Raw genomic sequence first — 12,416 nt, 5'->3', positions numbered from 1 at the left:
ATGCAGGAAGACACAGCTATGTGGGTTGGGGACTAAATATGCTGAAATGGAGAGCAACCCGTGGCAGATAATCAGGAAGAGAGGGAAGAAGTGCTCTTTCCACCTGCATTCTACTAGTCACCACCTGAAATCCAGTGTTTCATTTAAATTGTGTCCAATTCTCTGTGTTTACTAGAGTAGAGCCTAGAGTTTGTGCTTAATAACAAAGCTTTTACCTGTGTGCTTGCCAACCACTCAGGACTTGGGAGAAGATCTGTGCTTGGTGATTTGATGCCCTGATCATTAGCCTCTGTGCATAGTGCCCCATCCCCACTGTGGTAATAATTAAAAACAAGAAAATGCCCTCACAGACTTCCCAAAGGTTTTTTTTTTTCCCCCCCTCAAGGCTAGCACTCTACCACTTGAGTCACAGCGCCACTTCTGGCTTTTTCTATATATGTGGTGCTGAGGAATCGAACCCAGGGCTTCATGTATACGAGGCGAGCACTTTACCACTAGGCCATATTCCCAGACCCCGAATTATCAAGTCTTATGTAATAACTCAGTGCCTTGCATTTTCCTGGACATTCTATGCTTTAGGAGAAGTTCTTCACCAGTTGCTCAGTTCATGCGTAGTAGCTCTGCCTTTACAGTGCCATTTCAGCTCAGGTCCTGGTTCTGACTGACACCTTAGTGATGTTAATTAGGTGAGCGAGATAATCATAGTGTCTCTAGAAACGCCAGAATTACTGTGCACGATAGGAGTAGTGTGTACACACATGCAGTCATTCTCAGGAATGCAAGCACACTTTTTGGCAATTGTGGATCTATCATTGGCTTACCTTACTGCATCTATTAATGAAGCTATATATAGTTTAGCATTTCAGACAACCCTCTCAGTACTTTTGTTCCAATTCTTGATTTGGTATACGATGCTAACTATCAATTATGAATTTGTTTTTCTAGAACTATGCTTAGAATTTTCCTATATGTTTTCTATATTGGGTGAAATAATTCCATGGTTTCTGTTTTTAAATCTATGTTGAGATTTGGTAAGGGCATTCTGAGAAAAATTGGAAATTGTTTCATGTTTGAGAATAACTTAGAATAAATTACATATGGTAATTATCTATTCCTTAAAAACTTTAAAGAACTTAATCAAACAGAGTATTTGCTGGGAGTTTTTCCGTGTGCGTGTGTGTGTGTGTGTGTGTGTGTGTGTGTGTGTGTGTGTAGTAATTATTTGGTAATGTTTGGTAATGTTTTCAGTCTTATTCATGGATTACGTCTATTCAGATTCTATCTTTTTCATCGTTAGATAACTTTACTAATTTTTATTTTACTGTAAGTAACCTACTTGAAACTTTCAAATATATTGTCCCAGAACTGCACCTTTAATTCTATTTTAAATACTTAAGCTCTATATGTTTGTGACACTCGTGTCATTTTTAATTTTGTGTGTTTCTGCTTATTTTGTCCTTCATAGACTTGCCGGAGACTTGTTATTTGTATCTGTACTCCCTAAACTCCCTTCAAAAATAGTTACTCATGTCTTTATTCTACTTTCATTCATATTTAATTAATTTTTCTAATATTTTTACCTTATCCTTGTTCATGATTTTCTGGCATATTCCCTCTGTTTCTCTGTCTCTGTCTCTCCCTCTTTCTCTCTCTCTCATCTACTGATTTTTTCTTTTCATTACTCATAACAGTTAATTCCATGTCTTCTTTTGATTGTTTTGTGGAAACCTCTATGTTTTGCTACACCATATTTGTGGGCTTTTGTTGTTTGCAAACTAATCTGAAATTGTGCATTGATTTTGGACATCTTCCAGAATTCTCATTCTGTGGAACTTAATTGGATTAACATATTTATAAATACTTAGTGTGGTTGTATTGGTCTAACAAAACTGACTAGCTGGTTTCAACTCATCTATATCTATCATATCTATATCTATCTACCTACCTACTTAAACTTTGGGGCATTTTGAATGCAGTTTTGTCTCATCAGCAAACAAAAGCACCATTATTAATGTAACTTTATTGATCAGGTTTACAGTGGTTTTCTTTTTCTGTTTAGGTGCGAGACGACGAAACCTTACTTGGAAAAGTGTGTAGCAACGAAGCCCTGGCTCCCCTTAGATCTGTTACTAATAAGGTCTGGATCAGGTTTAAAACAGATACTTCCATCCAAAGGGCCAGTTTCAGGGCTCATTATCAAATCGGTAAGGCTGCTTTATTTTAATGTGCCTAGTTTCACTGACAGTAGCATTTCCATTTGTTGACATAACTTAGTCATTTTATGTCCTCAAGTTGTAAGCAAAATATTCTTAGAAAATATCATTCTTAAGATGTGTTTGGGTGGCTCACACCTGAAATCCTAGTTAATCAGATGGGAAACATCTGAGCATTGCTTTTTGAAGCCAGCCTGGCAGGAAAGTCTCTTATTTCCAATTAATCACTGGAAAACCAGAAGTGGCACTGTAGCTCAGGTGGTAGAGTGCTAGCCTTGAGCAAAAGAGCCCCACAAATGGAAAAGATAAGAAAATGTCATATTCTGCTAGATACAAAATTAGACTTTGTAAGAAAATTCAGGGCAATGGATTACTTAATTGAGGGCAAACACTACTATCATTTTTATATTTACAGTTTGTGGAGGAGAATTTACTGGAGAAGGAATCATCCACTCGCCTTTTTACCCAAATGTGTATCCTGGAGAAAGGACCTGTAGATGGACTCTCTACCAACCTCAAGGCCAAATCGTTATTCTCAACTTCACTGACTTCCACATCGGAAGTTCTGACAACTGTAGTACAGATTATGTTGAGGTAAGAGTAACAAAAGAGAAATCCCTTTTATATTACTACACTTACTGTAATATCTCCTATGGCTATACATACAAGAATTGCTAATAACATCCTTTGTAACTAGGAAGTCTAAGTTGTTCTAACATCCCCACATTAGTGAATATATGATGATGATGTTACTAGATGCAGCAGAAAAAAGGCAGTTGGCAAAACCCAACACCTTTTCATGACAAAAATCTAAGAAAAGGGCTGGGGATATAGCCTAGTGGCAAGAGTGCCTGCCTCGGATACACGAGGCCCTCGGTTCGATTCCCCAGCACCACATATACAGAAAACGGCCAGAAGCGGCGCTGTGGCTCAAGTGGCAGAGTGCTAGCCTTGAGCGGGAAGAAGCCAGGGACAGTGCTCAGGCCCTGAGTCCAAGGCCCAGGACTGGCCAAAAAAAAAAAAAAAAAAAAAAAAAATCTAAGAAAAAAACTTCCTTAATCTGAAAAAGAACTTATTTATTTGTTTGCTGGTCCTGGGGCTTGTACTCAGGCATGGGCAGTGTCCCTGAGCGCCTTTGTTCTCAAGGTTGGCACTCTACTACTTGGGCCACAACACCACTTCTGAATTTTTTTGAATAGTTTATTGGAGATAAGCCTCTCATAGAGACTTTTATGCCTGGGTTAGCTTTGACCTGTGATCCTCAGATCTCAGCCTCCTAAAAAGTTAGGGGTACAGGCAGGAGCTACTGGGACCTAGCCAACAACAGATAACATCATCTTTAAGGACATGTATGAAATAGTTTGGAACTTCATTGGATGTTCTAGTGAAATGCTTTGCCTTGTATCAGTTAAAAACAAACAAGGATTCTGTTCTTTTCACTACTGTTCATGTCATATGAAATTTCTCACTAGCTCCATGGAACAAGAAAAAGTAATAAGAAGTACCTTCAATGTAAAAGAAGGAGGAAAATATTATTTTTTCATAGATAACTGGAGCTTGTATAGAAATGGCAACATGCCCCAAATTGATCAAAAGATTCCATTCAATGCCTATCAAAATCTCAGTGGTTCTTTGAAGAAATTCGATAAGCTACTTGTAAAATCCCTATAAAATACCGGGAAACCAGAATAACTAAAGTATTCTTGAGCAAAGTTGGAGGTCTCACAGTTTCCGAGATGAAAACTGAGAACAAACCAACACAGTACAGTGAACTAACTATAGGAACTGCAATATAAATATGGATCCATGGGAAAGATTGTGAAGCCCAAAAATGAACTTATATTTTAAGGACAATTGATGTAGTGAAATGACACCAAGAATAAAAAAGTAATTTTTTTCAGCAAATGTGCTAAACATCCACATTCCTAAGTATGAAGTTGGACCCCTTCCATATATGCTTTCCAATGTAGGTTCTATAGCCTTGAATTCTTCTTAGCTATGACACAAAAACGTACAGACAAACAAAAGGTGGAAAAAGTTGCCAGACTTCCTGAAAATTGAAAGTAAATTGGTTTTTAAAATAAACAAAGGATATGAATAGATATGTCTTTAAAAATATAAATGGAGAGTTAGCATTTGATAACAACACCATTATTTCCCAGGGAAGTGCAAGTCAAAACCACAATGAGTACATCAGTTTGATAATAAAATTTTGGGAAAAAAAAAGATAAAAACAACAACAACAAAAAAAAAAACACAATGAGGTGGTACTTCTTACCTACTAGGATGGCTAAAACCCAAAACTCAGATAGCAACAAGGATGACCAGAGGGTGAAAAAACTGAACCTTTTCACCTTGCTACTGGGACTGTGAAGTCATGTAGGCACTTTGGGGAACAGTTGGCAGCTCCTCACAATGGTAAACATAGTGTTACTATTTGATTCAGCAATTCCCCACCAAACAAGGGTGGTAAGTTACAGAGTTACATGAAAAGGGCATTTATCAAAGCGTAGAAAAATAGTACATGCAATAATTATTTAGAATTTTAAAAGTAGAATTAGGGGCTGGGGATATGGCCTAGTGGTAAAGTATTTGCCTCGTATACATGAAGCCCTGGGTTCGATTCCCCAGCACCACATATATGGAAAATGGCCAGAAGTGGCGCTATGGCTCAAGTGGCAGAGTGGTAGCCTTGAGCAAAAAGAAGCCAGGGACAGTGCTCAGGCCCTCAGTCCAAGCTCCAGGACTGGCCAAAAAATTTAAAAAAATAAAAGTAGAATTAACTTAAATATCCATCAACCAGTGAATGGATAAGGAAAATAACATGCACATTCAGCAGAATATCATATGGTATTAAAAAGAAATTGACTAATGATAATGCAAGGACATGAGTTAATTTTGAAAACACACTACTCCTTAGTCACAAAGGATCAAATATATAATTAAAGTTGTTTTAAGGAAGGCCTGGAATAGTTTGTAGAGACAAAGAGTATCTTAGTACCTGCCTAGACCTCTGGCAGACTAGAAATTGACAGTTAGTAAATATAGGGTATTTAGAATATTCTGAAATTGATTGTGTTTTCAAATTGATTTTAACTGTGTCAACAATAGCATTTAAAAATGTTTATTCTCAAGATAATTTTCTGGAGTATTTTATCTTACCAAATAAATTTGGATGTGTCTGTTTTACTTTAGATTGGCCCCGATCCTATTATGGGTTCTCCTGAGAATAAAAAGTATTGTGACTCCGATAGACTTTCCGTTGTAACTTCAGTGTACAACATTCTCTATGTCACCTTTGTGAAAAGTTCTTCTCCTGAAAATCATGGTTTCATGGCTAAGTTCAGTTCTGAGAAGCTGGGTAAGGCATCATCTCTTTTTAGGCTGATGAATTAACACTAGAGCTGGAAGTATAATTTAGTGATAGAGTGGCAAAAGTCCTGGGTTCAACTTTAGGCCCAGAGCTGCAATAGAAATCAATTATGTAAACATTATTCATACAATGAAAAAGTAAAAAGTACACATAAAGACAATAGATATTTCAGTCAACACATATCAACAGTTATTTGATGTTTATTAATAAGAGGAAAGAAACACCTAAGTTATCTTAAGTGACATGTGAAAAGCAGCATATTTGACTTTGGAATCCAGGTAGTTGTTGGTTCTCTGCTGTGGTCATTATTACTGGTAATTTATCTATCTATCTATCTATCTATCTTAATAGCATGTGGAGAAGTTCTTACTGGGTCAACAGGAACTATTTTAAGTCCCGGCTATCCGAATGTCTATCCCAATGGTATCAACTGCACCTGGCATATATTAGTCCAGCCAGGGCACCTGATTCGCCTCGAGTTTAAGCCATTCTATCTGGAGTTCCATTACAATTGCACCAAGGACTACCTAGAAGTTTATGACACTGGCTCAGGGAAATCTCTTGGCAGGTGAGTTTATTTCATTTGTTGCACGCATGTGCGTGTGTGTGTGTGTAGGTGTGTAATTTGCCTTTTTTGTTGCTTCATAGATTGTTTATCATAGAGGAATAAAACCATGATTACACTTAGCATCATTTTCTCTTATTTATTTTAAGCTAATGGCAAGTTTTTATCTTGTGTACCAAGGCATTTTGAATTACATATCATACTCCATGGAATGGTTAAATCTATACCATTAACAAATATATTATGTCATACTATTATCATTTTAGTGGTAATAGCATAAAACATCTTTACAAAAATACAATATATCCTCAATTAGAGTTACTCTGCTCTGAAGTAGATTTTGTGAAACTTATTTCTGCTTTCTGATTGTAATTGTAGATCTTTTAACCAACACCTCCCCATCCTCAGTTGCTCCTTATCTAACAAGCACTGATGTAAGGCCTATTAGTTACACTACTACCAAAGCATCTTATGTGTGTTGGTTATAGGGCTTGAACTCAGGGCTTGTGTACTGTCCCTGAACATTTATGCTCAAGGATAGTGCTGTAGCACTTGGAGCCACAACTCTACTTCCTGTTTGGGGTTGCTTAATTGGAAATTAGAGTTTCACAGACTTTTGTTTTCCTGGCTGCCTTTGTTCCTCAGATCTCAGCCTTCTGAATAGCTAGAATTATAGGAATTGTTAGCATCTTTTTGTCTGTGTCAAAATTATCCTTTCTTTTGAGCAAAACTGTGACCTAGCTTATTAATTAAATTCTTTTCTCTCCTTTAGACAGCTGATTGAAAGTAGTAGATTGCATTTTTGTGGGAATTACTACTGCATGTACTATTCTCACCAGTTTATTCACTGGCCAGATTCTCAGGAACAACTGTTTGATGTTAGGTGTATGGACACGTCCATTTTACAGATGAAGAAAACAAGTCATAAAGTCTTCCTCAAACCACCATGACTCCGGTGGATAGAGTTGTCTCTGGATTAGTGCTTTTTGAATTTATGTTATCTTCTTTTCCTTTATTACATATTGATGAACAAGTTTATTATTGTGCTAGCTATGTGGTGGTTTATTATAGCTCGTGCTTTCTAATTTTATTAAAATTCTCATATGTGTATAAAGCGATACAGCCACATACACAAGACCACTTTTGCCAAAGTAATCATGATCTGTAGTAGGTGTGCAAATTATTTTTAGTGAGATATAATTTTTAAATGTGATTGAAGGTGGATAACAAAACACATTATCATAATTACATGTCCTAAGTTTTGTTATGGTGTTTCAAATACACTAAAACACATGTGTCTCTTCTTTCTTTGAAATAGATACTGTGGAAAATCCATCCCACCAATTCTTACCAGCAGTAGCAACTCAGTGATGCTGATGTTTGTGGCTGATTCTGACCTTGCTCATGAAGGCTTTGCAATACATTATACCACACTCGCTGAATCAGAAGGTAACAAAACAACATTACACGCTTGGTCTCATTTGGTTCCACTGAAAACATTACTGAATATGTCATCCACAAAACTGTACCACACAAGGAGAGCTGTGTTTTGGAGAAGGTATAGTAGGTCAAAGAGTGTAATGATTAGACAGGGTTATTGTATCAATATTAGGGTAATAAAGTACTAATTTGATACTCCTACTAAAATTCATACAAATAGATATTAATGTATTGTGTTCATTTTATAGAATCAATTATATCAATATTAGTGAGTTTTGGGGCTGGAGATATGGCCTAGTGGCAAGAGTGCTCGCCTCCTATACATGAGGCCCTGGGTTCAATTCCCCAGCACCGCATATAGAAAATGGCCAGAAGAGGCGCTGTGGCTTACGTGGCAGAGTGCTAGCTAGCCTTGAGCAAAAAGAAGTCAGGGACAGTGCTCAGGTCCTGAGTCCAAGCCCCAGGACTGACAAAAAAAAAAAAAAATTAGTGAGTTTTCAATTTTCCTCAAAGTTGCTTTCTTAATTTAATAACTGTATTGTTTTTTTCTGTAAGGTAGTATAGTTCTTAGGGATAGTACACTGGTTAGTCATGGTAGTGCATGCCTGTAATCCCAGCTACTCTGGAGACTGGGGCAGGGGGATAGAATTTCAAAGCCAGCCAGGGCTACACAATGATCCCCCTTTACCTCCTCCTATATGTACAAGAAATGTATTCTGAAGTTTTGAGGGATAAAAACACACAATGCCTATAAGTTACTTTGAATGGCTCAGTTGATCATTGAGTCACAGAGGCAGAAAGAGGTAAGGAATAAGGGTGCAAGCATAATACAGAGACAATGATACAAAGTGATAATCACTTTTGTAATTTTTTTAATCAAATTGAAAATTCTATCCAAATAACAAGTTACCAATTAGACACCCCTATTTTATATAATTAGCAACAGGACAGAATGGAAGAAAATAAGAGATAGTTGCCACAAATTCTACAGCAGCAGACCAAAGCTTTCTTGGCAAAATGTCTTTTTTGAAATTTGACCTAATGGAATTGAGCCTTTTCTGTATGTTTTCCTTTATATTCTCCTTTTTCTATTATTTGCTTTCCATCATTAAAAATTTTTTTTTCTTTGCCAATCCTGGGGTTTGAACTCAGGGCCTGGGCACTATTTCTGAGCATCTTTTGCTCAAGGCTACCACTTTGAGCGATAGCATCACTTCTGGCTTTTACTGTGTTTGTGGCACTGAGGAATAGAGCCTTGGGCTTCATGCATGCTAGGCAAGCACTCTTGCCACTAAGCCACATTCCCAGCCCCTCCATCATTATTGTGCTACTTGAAAACAGTGTGGTAAGAAGACCTTTGTAGCCCAAGTGCGAGCTAGGTGAGTACAGATGCCTTTCACCCAGAGCCTATGGGACTTAGAAGGGCATCAGGGTCCCTAGGGGTCCATCAGGATCCCTGCTAGGCCCAGGGTCCCTCTTGGGATGTGTGCTATTTTAGTGAGTCTGGGTGCATCGTTAAGAATGGTATTTAATGGACCCTAATAATCATTCAATGAAGCTCTGTAGTAGACCTAAGGGAACCGTGCTTACTAAGCATCTCACAGTCTTTGCATTGCTCCAGAAAAAAATGGTGCCATTTAATGAGTTCCTTTGGGAGCTTTTCCTGTGTGTAGACATGCTCCTTCAACACAGTTTTGTGTCCAGAGATCTCTAGACATACTTTTGTGTATGTGTGTTTGCCAGCCAGCCATTGGGCTTGAACTCAAGTCCTGGACACTGCCACTGAACTTCTTTTTGCTCATGGCTACCCCTGTATCATTTGAGCCACAGCTTTACCTCCAGTTTTCAGGTGGCTAATTGAAAAGAGTATCCCAAGCCTTCCTTCCCTGGCTGGCCTTGAACTGTGATCCTCAGCTCTCAACCTTCTGAGTAGCTAGGATTGCAAGTAGGAGCCTTCACCACCCAGCCCTGGGCATTGTTTTAAAGTCTATTCTGTGTGATAAACCACCCATTTACCATTATCCAATCTCTCATTTATTTCTCTTTGGAGGGTCTGGCCACTCTTCCGTGCCACAGAAAAATTACTATTCTCTGCAGTAGTTCAAATTCTGTTTTCGATGCATGAGTTTAGATATCCTGCGTGCAACAGCATATCTATTTTTATAAGTGGTGAAACCCTGTGGAGGAGATTATTCATGATTCAGTTGTAGCACATGCGAAATGAAATCCTGAGGATTTATAATCGGTTATGTGATTGATGTGTTCCCTGGATTTCTTTCAGGTGGTTAACATCCAATAGCCTAACTTGGTTTCTCAAGAAATTATAGTGTATACACAATTTTCCATACTTCTGTAGTTTTATCTATCCCATATGTTTGGCCCTGAATCACACTGAATATTAAATTTGGAGTAACTCACTTGAACTCTTTGGGCTCCAGTTTTCTCATCTGTGTAATTAAAGGATTGGATTTGATGGTCTTTGAAATATCTCCTAGTTCTAATCATCTATGTACCTAATTTTAATTTGCTGCATGAATAAACTGTCTCTCAAATAACATATACTTTAGACAGGGCCTCATGGAGGTCTTGGTAAAAACATGCAAAGTAAGACACAGCTCTGCAAGGAGGGAAATGACTCTTAATACTCTACTCGTGTGTGAGGCAGTGTTTTGTGCAGAAACAATTAAGAGAAATTGAAATTGTGGGGAAAAGAGCATGTTGATGTTGAATTAAAACAAGTTTGCAGGTAGATGAGTGACAATTCAAATGGATGTAAATTGAAGCAAAGTGAAGAAGTGAGCTGGACAGAAAGGAAACTGATGAAAGGGAGGAGATTGAGGTGGTAGCTTGTTATGTATGAAACCCCAATTTAATAATCCCAACATGAGAGAGAGAGAGAGAATATCACATCACACTGGTTATGAATTGATCATTATTTTACCTTCACAGACCAGAAAGTGCATATTTTCTTGGCCGGTCTGTGTATGCCTGCCTGTTTTGCTGGATAAACTCACAGGTGTAACAGTTACATCATCCCATAGTGAAGTTCTTGGTAGTTCATGGTAGCTTGGCTTTTTATTATTTTATTTATCTATAAGATCTGAGATCATATGGATTTATCAGAGACCACATCTCATAAGTACTGTTAGAAGCTATGATATGCAGAGTAATCCTCAATTTAATATGATTAAACAATGACATAATGTATTCCAGGATAAGATGAAGCGTTACCACACATAAGGGCCTTCTTCTTTTATATAATGATTTCCTCCAGCTCCTGGATAAATTTATCCTGTTCCTGTGGCACAGAGCTTGTGGGGTTGACACATCATTATGGGTTGGATATTATGCTTCTGGTTTCCTTCTTTGATCATGAGCTTATTACTGTGGTCCAAATGCTATGGTCCAAACACTTCTTTGAAAATGTACGCTGCGTGCATACAAACATGATCCTTTTTAGGAAAGTCCAGCTCTGTGAATTTTGTAATGGTCCACAAAGGACATTTGCATATGTTCTCTCCATTTGCTTTCTTTTCACTTGAGGTTGTTCAGAAAGAAATATAGGATGGTTCTGCTAGAAGTTGGCTTTGATCTTCAGAGATTGGCTTTTCCATTACCAATTCAGTAGAACACACATGATAAAGCAATGTGCTTTTCATCTTTGTCACTTTGTAATGCTTTTAGACTAGACTAGCTATCTAGCTGCTACAAATACAAATTTTTTCTTTGTCAGCAGAAGATAAAACAAAAGCCACAGACATTTTTATGTCTGCATCTTATATTGATGTGATAGGTTCATAAAAACACATATTCTCTTGTAAAAACACGCTCAAATGTATTTATTTGTATTTTGTTAGAAAGCATTGAGCCATTTATACTGTCAAAAGAAAAGTGAACCTTTTACATACTTTGTGTTAGATAAATTTTTGTTGTTGACTTTTTTGAGCTTTTTAAATTTTTTAATTAAAAAAATTGAAATTGTTATTACAAAGATGATATACAAAGGGGTCATAGTTACATAAGAGTACATTTCTTTTTGGACAATGTCACCTCTTCCCTCCTTTCTTTCTTTGTTTTTCTGGGAAGGGCAGTACTGGAGTTTGATTTCAGGACTGCAAGGCAGTTATTCTACATTTGACCTCCGTTCTTCGTTACTTTAGGTTTTTTTTGTTTTGTTTTTGTTGTTGTTTTTTTTTTTTTTTTTTTTGCCAGTCCTGGAGCTTGGACTCAGGGCCTGAGCACTGTCCCTGGCTTCCTTTTGCTCAAGGCTCACACTCTGCCTCTTGAGCCACAGCGCCACTTCTGGCCGTTTTTTTCTGTGTATGTGGTGCTGAGGAATCGAACCTAGGGCTTCATGTATAGGAGGCAATCACTCTTACCATTAGGCCATATTCCCAGCCCCATATTTTAGTTATTTTTCAGGTAGGCTCTAGAGTTTTTGTCTGGGGTTGGGTTCAGGTAGAAATCTTCCAGAGTCCAGCACGATCATTGTCCTCTTTTTTTTGCCAGGTAATTAGAGATAAGAGCCTCACAGATTTTTGCCTGGGCTGGCTTTGAACCACAATCTTCAGATTTCATCCTTCTGAATTGTAGGATTGCAGGCATGGCCCAACAGTGCCCAATAGTTTTCTTTGGTTTTATTTCAATCATTTAAGTTTGTTATTTTATGGTTCTTTTCTTTCACTTCAGCATATTGGTGTCATCATTAATGTGCATAGGGGCTGGGAATATGGCCTAGTGGCAAGAGTGCTTGCCTCCTATACAAGAAGCCCTGGGTTCGATTCCCCAGCACCACATATGTAGAAAACGGCCAGAAGTGGCGCTG

At 37.8% G+C, this 12,416-nt stretch overlaps 1 protein-coding gene across 1 annotated transcript in view; it reads left to right on the top strand.

Annotated features, from left to right (window-relative positions):
* Positions 1–12,416, top strand: part of Cubn (cubilin) — a 203,154-nt gene that overhangs the window by 43,194 nt on the left and 147,544 nt on the right. The window contains 5 exon segments of the mRNA XM_048368018.1: positions 2,060–2,204; positions 2,629–2,807; positions 5,409–5,574; positions 5,938–6,154; positions 7,470–7,600. Coding sequence (XP_048223975.1) covers positions 2,060–2,204; positions 2,629–2,807; positions 5,409–5,574; positions 5,938–6,154; positions 7,470–7,600 — 838 coding nt within the window.

The sequence above is a fragment of the Perognathus longimembris genome, chromosome 18, assembly GCF_023159225.1.
Source record: "Perognathus longimembris pacificus isolate PPM17 chromosome 18, ASM2315922v1, whole genome shotgun sequence".
Classification (NCBI taxonomy): domain Eukaryota; kingdom Metazoa; phylum Chordata; class Mammalia; order Rodentia; family Heteromyidae; genus Perognathus; species Perognathus longimembris.
This window is presented reverse-complemented; position numbering and strand designations above follow the sequence as displayed.